The sequence below is a fragment of the Culex pipiens genome, chromosome 1 (genome assembly GCF_016801865.2).
Source record: "Culex pipiens pallens isolate TS chromosome 1, TS_CPP_V2, whole genome shotgun sequence".
NCBI classification, from domain to species: Eukaryota; Metazoa; Arthropoda; class Insecta; order Diptera; family Culicidae; genus Culex; species Culex pipiens.
In genome coordinates, this window is record NC_068937.1 from 30,576,240 (window position 1) to 30,589,567 (window position 13,328).

The 13,328-nt window shown below is 32.1% G+C and overlaps 1 protein-coding gene across 1 annotated transcript in view; it reads right to left on the reverse strand.

Annotated features, from left to right (window-relative positions):
- The window catches only part of LOC120421212 (uncharacterized), a 140,087-nt gene that overhangs the window by 71,893 nt on the left and 54,866 nt on the right, over positions 1-13,328 (reverse strand). Inside the window, exons 3-4 of the mRNA XM_039584414.2 lie at positions 7,669-7,898; positions 2,855-3,073 (exon numbers count right to left, since the gene is read on the reverse strand). Of these exons, the coding sequence (XP_039440348.1) occupies positions 2,855-3,073; positions 7,669-7,898 (449 nt within the window). The remainder of the gene's footprint in view (positions 1-2,854; positions 3,074-7,668; positions 7,899-13,328) is intronic.

Consider the following 13,328-nt stretch of genomic DNA (forward strand, 5'->3'; position numbering starts at 1 on the left):
TCACAATTTGTTTTTAATCAAATTCCGTCTTTTAGTACTAAACAATATAATGTAAGATTTCAAGCTTCAACTAAGCTTCAAACAAGTTATTAGAACCAATGCTTGTCAGTTACCAAAAACCCTCCAAACTTTGCATTCTTTTCAAAGTTCCAGAAAGTTTTAAGCATTAAAGTTTGAAGCTTTCAAAAGCTTCAATGATTTTAAAAGCTTCAAAATTTCAAGACATGTTTTCTTATTAATTTCCAGACCAGACTTAGGGGTTCAGAAAGAAAACATAGAGAAGAGAAGAAAGAAGAAAAAACTTCAAAGTTTCCTAGATCCACAAAAAAATATAACGAATATTAATAGAAGTCTTCCAACCATTAAGAAAGTTTCCAAAAAGCTTTCAAGCTTCAAAGGTGACGGAAAGCTTTTAACAAATTCGAAGCTTTCTGAAAGCTTGAAGCTTTTCTATTATTCAAAAGTTTTCTGGTAATTAGGAAGCATTCTAGAAGCTTGAACATTCCAGAAAACATTTTGATCATTCGTCAATATACTAAGTTTTCATATTAAAATCTTCTACTAAGCTTCCAGGAATCTGTTTTGTTTTTGAAATATTTTTAAGCCTTCAGACGGCTCCAAACTTTCATAAAGCTTTCATGATTTTAGAATGCTTTCTAGCTTCCTAAAAGTTCTAAGCTTCCAAAAGACTACCAAAATCTTCAAAGTTTTCTAAAAAGCCTTAAACATTTAGAAAGCTTCAAGCTTTCCAGGTTTTTCATAATTTAAAAAGCTTTTAGAAGACTTTCAGGCTATCGAAAGCTTCTAAGCTTCAAGGAAATTGAGTTATTTTTAAAAGTGTTCAAATCTTTCGAAAGATTCAAGTTTCCTGAAAACTTTTAAAAAGATTCCAAGTTTCAAAGAAATTTTATTTTTTTCTGCATTTTTTTTTAAGATTTGCGATAATCCTTTTAATCTTGTGAAAAGCTTTCATATTTCAAAATATTTTTAATTTTTTGAAAAAACTTTCATTTTTATGAAGAATTTCAATCTACTAAAAGCTCCCAAAATTTGAGCAAGCTTTAAAGCATCAAGAAAAAAAAAACAAACTTTCAGAGAGCTTCCAAGCTAATAAGCTTTCTGTTTTCAGAGATCTTTCAAGTTCACCGAAAGCTCAAGAGCTTCCAGAAAGCTTTCAAGATTAAAAAAGGTGTTAATCTTCCTGAAAATGTTGAGCATTTCCTAAAAACCTTTCCTGAATACTTAAAGATTGCTCAAATTTTGAAAAAAATTCTGATAAGCTTTCAAGAGGCTTCTAAGTTTCCAGGAGACTGAAAGCTTTCTGATAACAAACTAGTTTTCAATAAGCTTCCAAGCTTCCGGAATTCCTCTATTTTTTTATTTCCTCTAAGCTTACTAAAAGCTTTTGAGCTACCAGAAAGTTTTCATGGTTCAAAAAATATGACAATTTTAAGCATTTTCTAATTTTTTTAAGGATTCTAGAGTACTCTTAAACTTCCAGAGTGCTTCCATGTTTTCTAAAAGCTTTCAAGCTTCCAGAAAGCTTTCATGTTTTAAAATAGTTTCAAGCTTGCTGAAAGTTTTAAGAATGTTCTAAAAAGCTTTCAGAAGGTTTCTAAGCTTCCAGATGACTTTAAAGCTTACAGAAAGCTCTCATCCTTTTGGAATACTTTTATTTTTCAAATGGCTTCCAAGTTCACTGGAAGCTCCCGAGTTTCCAGAAAGCTTTAGAGATTTTAAATAGATGTAAAAGTTCTTGATTTTTTTAAATACATTTTTTGAAGGCTTTCAGAATACTTAGTTTTCTACAGTATTTCAGTTTACCGAAAGCTTATGAGTCACTACAAACTTTTCATGCTTTCAAAAAGGTTTCAAGCTCTTTGAAAGTTTTAAGCATTTTCTGAAAAGCTTTCAGAAAGCCTCTAAGCTCCCAGATGACTTTCTTTCAGAAAGCTTTGTAGGATTCAGAAAGCTCCTAAGCTTCCAGAATACTTTTGATATTTCAAAATGCTTTCAAGTTCACTGAAAGCTCCCGAGTTTCCAAAAAGCTTTCAAGATTTAAAAATGTCAATAATTTTCTAAAATGTTTTCAAAACGCTTCTAGAATACTTGCAAGCATCCAAAAGGCTTCCATGTCTACCGAAAGCTTCCGAATTTACAGAAAGCTTCCATGCTTTCAAAAGTTTTACAACCTTTTATAATATTTGAAGCATTTTCTAAAAATGCTTACAAAACTCAAGAAAGCTTCCAAGCTTTCGGATTACTTCTATATTTTAAGTGAGCTTTTAAGTTTACCGAAAGCTCCCAACCTTTCAAAAAGCTTCTTAACATGCAGAAAGCTTCTAAATAATTTATTTTCATCAGATTAACAAAGCATGCAATATCTGTTTATTAAAACGTTCAAAATAATCAAATTTCATTAAATTTTTGAGAAAGTTTCAATTGAGAAGGCATTCCAAGAGTATAAAAATCATAATTTTCCCTGAAATTTTCCACTCTTGTGATTCTGTGTTTAACATCAATTTCCCAAGTGCTACATTTGCCGGAAGCTTCAACTTCCTGAAACAAAGAGAGAACGAAAAACACACACACTCACACTCACAAAGAGAACTCCAGAATGCAACAAAGTGTAAGCCTCCCCCTGTGAAACCACAACGACCCAAGTGGGTTGCACTTCCGGAGCGGAAACCCTTTTCTTTCTTTCTGCGGACGGTTCGTTGCACTCGGATTGCAGCCCCGATGACCAGCATTTTCCAGCTAGGAATGCAACTGCTTTCAACTTTAAATTTAATTTGCGGAATTTTGACTAAATTGACCAAAATTTAATTTTAGGTTTTAAATTTAAGGTACTCACATCCAGCAGGAACATCAAGCTGGCCCGCTTGTACAGGTTGGCCTCGCACATGGCCAGAATGACGTGGTCCAGCGCGGTCAGTCCGTCCTCCGTTTCCGGCTCGGCGGATCGGCGCTGCTGCTCGTAGTTTTCCGCCGCGTTGCCACCGAAGCGCTGATGGTTGACGGAAAAGGACGAAATCGTCTTCTGCAGCGTCACTCCGAGCGAGTAGATCCACATCTGGTGAAGAGAGGGGGGGTTAGATTTATTTAATGTTGAGTTTGCTTACAAAAAAATGACGTTTAAGCCTATTTAAAGCTGTTTTTTGTTTGGGAGACTTGAGCGGTCATCAAGACACGAACCTTCAAATTTCGATTAAATCTTGTCCATAACCAATTAAGTTGTGAAATTTCGTCCATTCTTCAATATTTTGATACTAAAATGAACAAGTTAAGGCAAAATTGAAAAAGGTTTTTTCAAGCGACGAACCCTCAAATTTACGTAAATCTGATAGTTTTTGCGTAAGCTTTAAACATTTTTCTTAAGTTTGTTTTAAGTTTCTTAAATATTCGGAAGAAAATATCTTTAAAACCTGAAAAAGAAGACAATTTTTACAGAATGACTTGAGTAGTCATCAAGTGACGAACCTCAAAATTTGGTGATATTACGAACTAATCTTCAAATTTAATCACAGTCAAACAAAAGCTCCCATTCAAACGAGAGAGTCATTGCACCTTTCCCAACTCCGAGCTCCCTTCGAAATCAGTACATGACGTGATTCTCGTTTGCTTCACCACAAAACAGACGTGGAAAACTGTGCACAGCATCAAGACACTCAGAAGCATCCTTAACAATGTTAATGCCAATCTGGTTTCAATTTAACGTGCACACAACTCTCGCCCGTTAATGGGATGGAGCAGGGATTGGTGCAATTGCTAGCTGTCTGTCCGATTCCGATTCAAATTGTGTGTCACCCAGGGTGGAACGGAGAGGGAATATTGTCACGCTGCCTGCCTGCTAGTTTGTGATATAGCTGCCTGCCCTCGCCAGAGCAGGGGGATGTTTTGCCAACAATTGGATTAAACTTGATGGGTTTTGTCAAGTGGGAGCGCTTTGGGGTTGAGTGCGTGAAATGGAGCAATTGCACTATTGAGTTAGGAGGGCTTTGATGTCGGGAATTGGAATTTAATCGAATGCTTCCAGTTACATAAAAATTTACTTCAATTAATAAATTAAATCTAACAGGTCAAATCTGTTTGAATACCTCCAATTTTAAAATTCATTTTATTAAATCATCAAGTGCTTTCAGAGATTCCTCGTTTCAAATAACTTAATTTACAATTTTAATATCCGTGATGACATTGCACAGTGGTTCAGATCGCAAAATTAAGTGGAAAATGAAAGAGTTTAGAAGAGTTGTTGAAATTGGAAAAGGGCAACTTTTGGTTTGGTGAGAAATTAGGGTGGTTCACGATTAGGGTGATTTTGAAAACCTAACTTTTCAGGAATATTTTTGGGAATTTTTTCGTCTTCTAGAAAGTTGTTGGGCTTGCCATTTCAAGCAAATTTGTCCAAGACAACAAAATTTTATCTCGCAATCTACGCCTTCTACGACCAAAATAAGATAAAGCATCTGAGCAAACCTTCAAAAATCAGTTTTTTTTGCGTAGAAATTCAGGGTTAACTTTTAAAGAAAAGCGGTGTTCGAGGCACTTTTATAGCTTTAAAAACGAACATTTTTATTTTTTTACAACTCAATTTGGACTTTTGGGTCAAAAGTTACAGCCATTTTAAGGTAAAAATCGTGCAAATTTAAAATTCAAATATCTCGAAAAGGCGCAGGCAAAATTTTTAGCGCCATGTTGCATTCGAAAGAGTAGATCTAGCATTATAAACGCTAGATGTTTTAACTCAATATATCTTCATTTGAAAATGACTAATTTTCAAGGGAACAGTGTATGGGATCACCCTAACGAAGATTCGAAAATTGTCCAACTATATGTTTTTCCATGTAATTTTACCCGCTGAATCGAAATTTTCCTTCAGAATTGAGCCAATGAGTAAAAAAAGGATTTTTGGTCATTTTTTGGTTTAAATGTAAAATTATCATAAAAACCCAAAATATGATCAAAAATTTATAATTTTGCAATACAAAGTGTCTATCAATTAAAAAAAATACAAATTGTTTATCGTTTCATAGCAAAATACTCAAATTTTCATAATTTGCAAATAAATATTTAATGGCGCCAATTTTTCATAAGTTTTTACTAAAGGAGTGTGAAATACTAAAACTTTCAAAATACAACTAAATTTTTGAAAACAATTAAATATTTAAAATTTGAAAACGACGTACCATTTTGCATGGATTTTTCTCTGAATTAGACTTTTATATTTTGAAAAACTGCAATTAATACACAAAAAAAGTTTTTCATTTGAAAATACTGCAATGTTCATGTTTCATGAAAAAGATTGTTTGTATAAAATTTAACTGTATTTGAATTGTTAACGTTAAATGATTATAAAATGAAATCTTTCTTTTGCTACATCAATTACTTAAAAACAATACCCATACTTCAAATTGTAAAAACCTTATTTTTTCATAAGATATTTAGTGAATTTTGAAGTAAAAGTTACGTTAAAATCTACGAAATTTTGCGTCTTTGTTGCCGTTGTCTCAAATTATAAAAATGCATTTAAAAAAATCTATAATCTGTGAAAATATGAGAGTTGCATACTTAAAAATGTAATTCCAATGAAAAATTATGCCAAATTTGGTGTCGTTCAATATACATATTGCAAATAATAAAAGTTTAAATATTTAAAAAAAAAATGTCTGCGAAAATTTACAAAAAAAAATGTTATTCGTCTATTTTTTGAATTAATATTTTCAACAGAAAATATGATGTTATATTGAAGTTTTCAACTAAATTCTTGAAACAATGAAATTCTTCAAAACTTTCAAAGTTCAAGAAGATTCTGTTTAAAAAAGTTTCCTTTTCAGAAGAAACTTTAAATAACTTATTGTCGGTTATAGCCGATAAATTTATTATATTTTTGAAACAATATCAACCTTGTGTTTTCAAAATACAAAAAAATAAACACTTAAGATTTTGGTTGACATGCTTTCAAAATTCGCTGTAAAATATTGAATATACATGAATCACATATGAATATGTGATCATTTGATTGTTTTATCCCAAAAATACACTTCACATCAATATTAAACTAAAAATATTTCCCACAATACTACATTTTAATATATGTATTTTGAAAAAAAAATCAGTGCTGTCAAAATCCATGCAGAATTTGGCTACTCAAAAATTAGAGTATTTATTAATATTTGAAAACTGATTGAGTCTACATTTTTTATACTAACTGCATTATCCAAAAAAAAAATCGTCTTTTGTAAATCCGGCCAGGACGAGGACCAGCGACGCCTTTCGAAAGTTGCTTAGTGACTGGCCCTTTAGCCTGTTCAGAAGATATTTTCCAACTGATTTGAGTGTCCAAATTAAAAAAATGGCTTGAGAACAACTTTTCTGCGTTATAGCAAAAAATAAATTAGCCATCTTGCTTATTCAACAAATTATTTTGATTTTGCATGTGTCTTTTTCAAATATATTTCTTATGTTCCAAATTATTTTATTTATTTTTTGGATGAACTTAGTTCTGTGTTATTAATAATAAATATTTTCAATTAAATTATTTAATTAAAAAAATTCCACCAGATAGCAAACTTTTCAATGTGAAATATACGAAAAACTGTCATTGTTGGCTACAAATGTATAGAAACAAATCGAAAAATATCGAAAAAAAAAATGGGAAGAAACAGGAGTTTCGAAAATATAAGCAAATTCAAAATTCTGAAAATAAGAATAATTGCAAATATTTTTCAAGTAATCAAAAAAAATGTCTCAAGAAATCAAGGAGAAAAGTTTTTTTTTCATAAACTTTTATATGTATTTGAAAAAATCGAAGTCCTGTATTGTTCAAATTTTCAAGTATATTGGAACTAAGGTGAACAACCCCGCCAAAATAGTTTTCGCAAAAAATAATCTAAATTATGTTTCTATAAAACTTCTGAAAGCGGTCATGCTTAATTGGAATTTTGTTTTATTGTTTTTTTTTTAAATAATTAGCATTAGCATTAGCATTTGGAGGACGCCCCACCACCGGAAGGCTCCACAACGCTTATCCCACTGTTTGGTGTGGTTGTGTTAGACCCTCATCCGGAACAATAATCCAACACGGGAGATACCATGTCTTCATCTTTTGATGAGTGTGTAATACAGCCCAGGGCATATGGGGGTTCACGCTGGGTCCAAGCTATCCTCGGGGAAATGAAGGAATGTTAGATTTTTTTTTAAATAATGACCGACAAAGTTTTTATGGTTTTTTAACAGCTAATAATTTTATGGTATTTCATTGCAATCGACAAAAACAATTACAACACAATTTTTATTCAAAATAGAAAATTTACAAAATCAAACTAATTTAAAGATTCCATTATCTTTCTTTTTTTAAATCAAAATATATATGAATCTTATTAGCATTACTTCTTTATGTATATATTTATTTGTATTATTTTTAATTTTCTGCTTTTATCAGCATCATTATCATTATCTTATAAAAAGTGTCGATTCTGTTTGATTTCTAAATTCTTGATGATTTTTTCTATTTTTTATCTATGCTTTTAGGAAAATAATGAAAGACGCCAGAATTTTCTGCTTGAATTGTTTGAAGATCTAATTTTTAGAATGTAAAGATATCAAATTTATTAAAAATATCTAATTTGGTACCAATCCATCAACTAAAATTCAAACTGCTCAACTCACCTTTTCCACGTCCGACTCGCCATACTTGAGCTTCTTGCCGAGACAGTTGACGTACTCCGGCGAGAGGTAGCTCTTCATGTTGGCAAAGCCAACATCCTGGCCCTGCTGCTGCTCCGTCGACTCGAGCGGCTGCCCGACCGACACAATGTTGAACACGACCCGGCCCCGGGACGTAATTTGCAGCCCCGTGGGCGAAATCAGCGGCCGGACTTTGGTGATCGATGGGGTGTCTAAGGAGGGGAAATTGGAAGAAACGGGAAACAATCAATTATTTCATTTTATTTGAATTTGAAGAGTGATTTCTTGTTTTTTTTTTGCATTGTCACGCTCGGAAAATAATTGGCTCTGAAATTACAGTTCAGTGGCTATCTTTAGAAATGGGAAAGAGGCGTGAAATCATGCGGAAAATGATTCGCTCGAGTTGCGTTTTTCAATGGGAAACAAAATTTGCGAGTTTTGATTTTGTCATCAGTCTCAATTTGCCTGGACATTTTTAATTTGATGTTTCAATTTAATCAGCAGAGAGTGTATTAAACATAAACAAACAATTTCATTCAAAGCAAAACAGGATAAACGTTATTTTTCAACGAGCAAGCTTACGCTTCTTAATCCGTTTTTACTCTCGTCCGAGAAAACAAGTGCAGTTTTCTTGGAAAAACAGGAAAAAAAATCAGCTTACAGTGTGGTTGGGCGCAGGTGGGAAATTTGACCCGGGAAAAAAAAAACAGTAAAAACAAGGACACTAACCGGTGATAACGAAGGAAAAATCTGGCAGAAAATCATTGCCAACAGAAGGGAGGAGATGCGCTTTGGAGCAAAAAGAGCGCTGGTTGTAAGGTTATTTTCAAGAAGGGTCAACCTTTTTACCTCTCTTTTACTTATACAGCAAGCTGGGTGTTGTTGTTGGAAAAGGCTGGATTAAATGGGTGGAAAATAGAAAGCCTTTTGGAAGCATTTTGAGATTGCAGGATGATGACAAATGAAGAAAATAAAGAGGAATTCTTGTAGCTTTAACCAGATTTTACCCCCTTTTGAAAATCAAATCTGTGAAGATTATAGAGGATTTGCAGCAAAGCTTAAAGACCTATAAAGAAATAGCGTAAACCTATGATTTTTTGAAAAAATGTGTTTTTCCTTCATAATCAACATTTTTATAAAACTTATGTCGGATTCGGATAAGAAAAATTATTTCCCACAATTTGGTGTACAACTTTCCAATATTTGTTTAATTTTTCTATGAGAAAACTGTAAATTTAGAAAAAGATAGTAATTTGGACTATTTGCCAAGAAAGTCTGTCCAAAGTCAATCAAAATTGTTGAATATACGTTAACACATCTGTTATCATCTATATAACTGTTTATTTCATTAATATATACAAGGAAACTCATTTTTTCGTGTTCCGAAACATGTTTTTTTTTTAAAGAAAAAGCTCACAATTTTTTACGCGCCCAAAAATTGATGTTCATTATTTTAAAGCAATAAATTTTTCTCGTCTTTTGCCACAAGTTTCATTAAGATTGATGCAGGGAATCATGAGAAATAATCGATTTTGTTCTTCAATCCGGCAGAAAGGGATACGATTTTAGGTAAGTAACCTCATTTTGGCGCCACCTTCATTTGAAACATAGTCGCGCTGACCGCTGGGCAAACAACTTTTCCGCAGAAAAATTCAAATGAAAATCTGAAACCTGTCAATTATTTTAAAATTTGGTTTCGCTCGTATACTTTTGTTTTACAATATGTTCAACGCGATCCATAGTAAATATCGTTTGATTTGAAGTTTGAACAAAATTAATCCTCTAATTAGTAAAACTGACGAGTCGACAGTATCGAAGTTCGAATATCAAATTAAGGTTTCTCTGAAACTATGAAAAAATTTGAGCAATTTTTCAAGGTCAATATAAATTCGTTTATCAGAAATGAAAAATTTCAATGTTGATTTTTTTCAATAATTGATAAACCCGCTAAGGAAATCTTTGAAAATTGTCTATGTTAGGATACTGAATTTAGTTATTTTTGTGGTATTTCTTTTTCAGGAAATCCAAAGTTTTAATTTTTAGATGGCTGATACTCGGCAATGGTTTGTTTTTTTTCTGAGCTTTTCAATGATTTTAATGTAAAACTGTCCAAGCAACAAGATGGCGATGAAATAAACAACTAACAAAAAAGGGTAAAAAAACTGAAAATATAAACCGTGGAAAATGGATTTCTGGATTTATTTTTCTAAAGCTATTGATAGATGAACGCTCCCAATAAGTTTGGTCCAAAGTCAATTTGATGATTTTTGCCAGTTTGTTCAATAGTTTAACTAAAACAATGCAAAACAAAAACGCTCCATCTTGACGTCTAAAAAGAAAACAAGGGAAATCGTGCAATTTTTCCAAAAATATCCATAAATTTGATATTTTGGCATATCGGTCAAATTAGATCATTTCAAGCTTGAAAACCTTGAATGCTTAAATTTTTGCAGTATGAAAGTGTTTCACAGACACAGAATTAAATTTTAAATACCTAGGTTTTTGTCGCTACGACCTAATTATTACTCAGCACATTCCGGTTATAACTACGGTATGATTTGATCATTTTGATTTGGATAATTTGGATTTTTATCTGTTCTTTCTTTATAATTTTGGAAACTGTTTATTTTGAAAATTCCGTTTCTAACATGGTGCATTCTTTAAGTTTCAGTATTGATTGTTATTGAATAATTTTGAATACACAGAAAAAAAAGTTTAATTTTGGAATGTTGAAAATTTGGTAGGTTGAATAAAACCTCTTTTTTTGAGTAATATTATATAAAAAATGTGTAAAAATCTGAACCTGATGAATATTCATCAAAAACTGATGAAAATTCATCATTTTCTGGGGTAAAATTAATCATTTTTTTGCCACAAAATCTGTCACCATTTCCTGATGAATATTACCATCATTTTTTTTTATGTGTACCATTTGGATTTAACATTCCTCATGATTTTTTTTTTCTATTTTTCATGAATCGATTCAAGTGGATTCTGGAAAAATAAAGAAAAAATATAAAAATGTGACAAGACAATTTAAAATATTACATTTCAAACAAAAAATATTCAATATTCCAGGTCAAATAAAAAACGTTTGCCTCATACTTTTATCTAATATATCGACATTTTTCTAATAAATATTGTTGCAGTTCATGAGCAATTCTCTCTCCACACATATTTAGCAAATGTCCATACAAAAATGGTATATGAATTTTTTTTAAATCTTAAAAAAAAATCATAAATCACAGAAAAGGTAAAGAAAATGCTTTGTTTATTATTTTAATGTACAGTGGACTCTCTCTCTCCCTGTCGATATTGAAAGGACCACGGTATCGATGGTATCAAATTATAGAACGACAAAATCAAAGCATGCTTTTGAAAGATCTGGAAAAATATTGACAAATGGAGCAATATTGATATCGGGAAGATCCACTGTATGATCAAATTTGCAATAGAAAAGTAGATATTTAATTAAAATTTCGGTAAAGTGCAATGATTTGAAATTATTTAAATTTTTAGAAAACTGTAAAATCGCAGTTATTTAATTAAAAAAATATGTAGTCTTCATGCTTGCTCATGTCTAAAAAAAATATTTTCGAAAAGTTTGCATTTGCCCTACATTGTGCAACATTGTTGATACGTCCTTTGGTTGCTGAGACATGGCCATGAAAAAATAACAAAAATACAGGAAAAATTTGATTTAATTTTTCTTAATCTGCAAAAAAAAAGTTTTTCGTGTGTCAATTTACTGGTGGTTTACTTGGTGTAGGCAGTACTCATCTATCCCTGAGTGGGTCTTTACGATTTCGCAGATCGACTTTTCATTGTATTTTTTTATTTGAATGAAACTCTGTCCATGCATTCACTATGTCAAAAAGGCATTTTGCATCATTATTTTTAAAAAAATGGGGGCTGGTCATACAAAATGAAAGTCTGTATCTTGAGTAGGGATTTTCTGACAAATCTAGTTTAGGAGATCTAAATTTTTGAAAAAAAATTTGCTTTTAGGAAAATATCAAAAATTTGGACAAAACTAAATATTAAAAATATTTTTTTAAACAAATTTTAATTTGCAATCGCAAAGTACTTTATAAATTGTTTTTAATAAAATCTACAGTTTTCTACTTTTAAGTATACATTTTCTTTTTCTGTTTGATTTTGAGTTTAAAAAATATTTCTTGAGAAAAAGTACCGCTGAAAATAATAATTTGACTAGTTTAGAAAATGTCCTATAATTTTCTCTCTGGAACCTTTAAAATCGAGCAATTAGTTCCTGTTATAAAGCCTCCCAAAGAATTTGAATCGCTTGAAAAGTACATTATTAAAATTTCAAAAATATCGAATTGGTAACAATTTAGATACATATAGTTTTTGAAACTATCAGGATCCAAATCAAAAGTGTTTTTCGACGATTTGAGCCCACATTTTTCAGAACAAATTTTAACTCGCTGCGTTGCAAAAGAAAGATGATTGGTTAAGCTTATAAGGAAAATTCTAAAAAGTTTGAAGAAGGTAGCAAAATAAACCACGCATTTCTATAAAAATTAGGTTCCAATGCATTATGATGGAGACGCCATGTGCTTCAAGTTCGATTCGTGTAATGAAATCCATGAAAATTCCACATCTTTGAATTCTGTTTATGTTGCAGACATGTTGAATAAAACAACATATTTGCAACAATTTTCCTCTTTGGTCCCTAGACCTTCAATCAGCAATTAAAGTTTTATTTTCATCATTGTGATTGTTAAAATTCAAATCAAATTTGATAAAACCAAATAAGCAAATCATTTAAAATATTTTCATTTTCAATAAATTTCAAAAAATGGGTATTCCTATTAAAAGTTAAAGAAATTTCATCACGACATCGCTTAACTTGTTACGCAAAAGCTTCCAGATAAATAAGTTTACTTTCTCCTCCCAACTCCCCCGCCGTCAGGTCTAGCCTTCATCGCACACGCAAATTTTAAGCCGTCGAGCAGTGCAAACAGCGGCAGAGTTGTTTCGCCCTTCGTGACGACATTACTGACGAAACTACGTCAGACACAATTTGAAAAACTCGTTACGCACTTTACTGGCCATTTTGCTGCCGGAGCACGATGTTGGTGTGGGGGTTTCTTGGCAAACAATTTTCCACCCACTTTTAGAGGATAAAAAAACTTTCCCAATCAGGCGGTAGTTTGCTGCCGTCACCGATTAATATCCTTCTTTTTTTTCTCTCTCCTATTTTCGGATCAGTTTTTCTCATTTTCCAGTCAACAGCCAGCGCGAAAGATGCACTCAAAACCCCGTGCTGGTATCTGTTTGCGAAGCACTTCATTCCGTGGGAGGTTGATTTTTCCCGACTTCTTCTTCTTCTTGAACAATGAACTTTCGATCACGAGTGGAAAACTGAAATCCAATAACTATGCTCTATTCGTGGGGATTTTTCCCCTTTCCCCACCATTTCCGGTGAATGACTTTGAATCCTTTCTCTGCGCCCAACAGACACAATTGTCACAAGCGCGGCGGTTCGGCTTCATTTTCAGCGAAGAAAAGTAAATAAATACATACATTTCCTCGACCCCCACTGAAGAAGCACAAAAGCCGGACGACTTCCAAGTTTCTTCTGAATACACTCACAAAAAGAAAAAAAAAATCGTGTC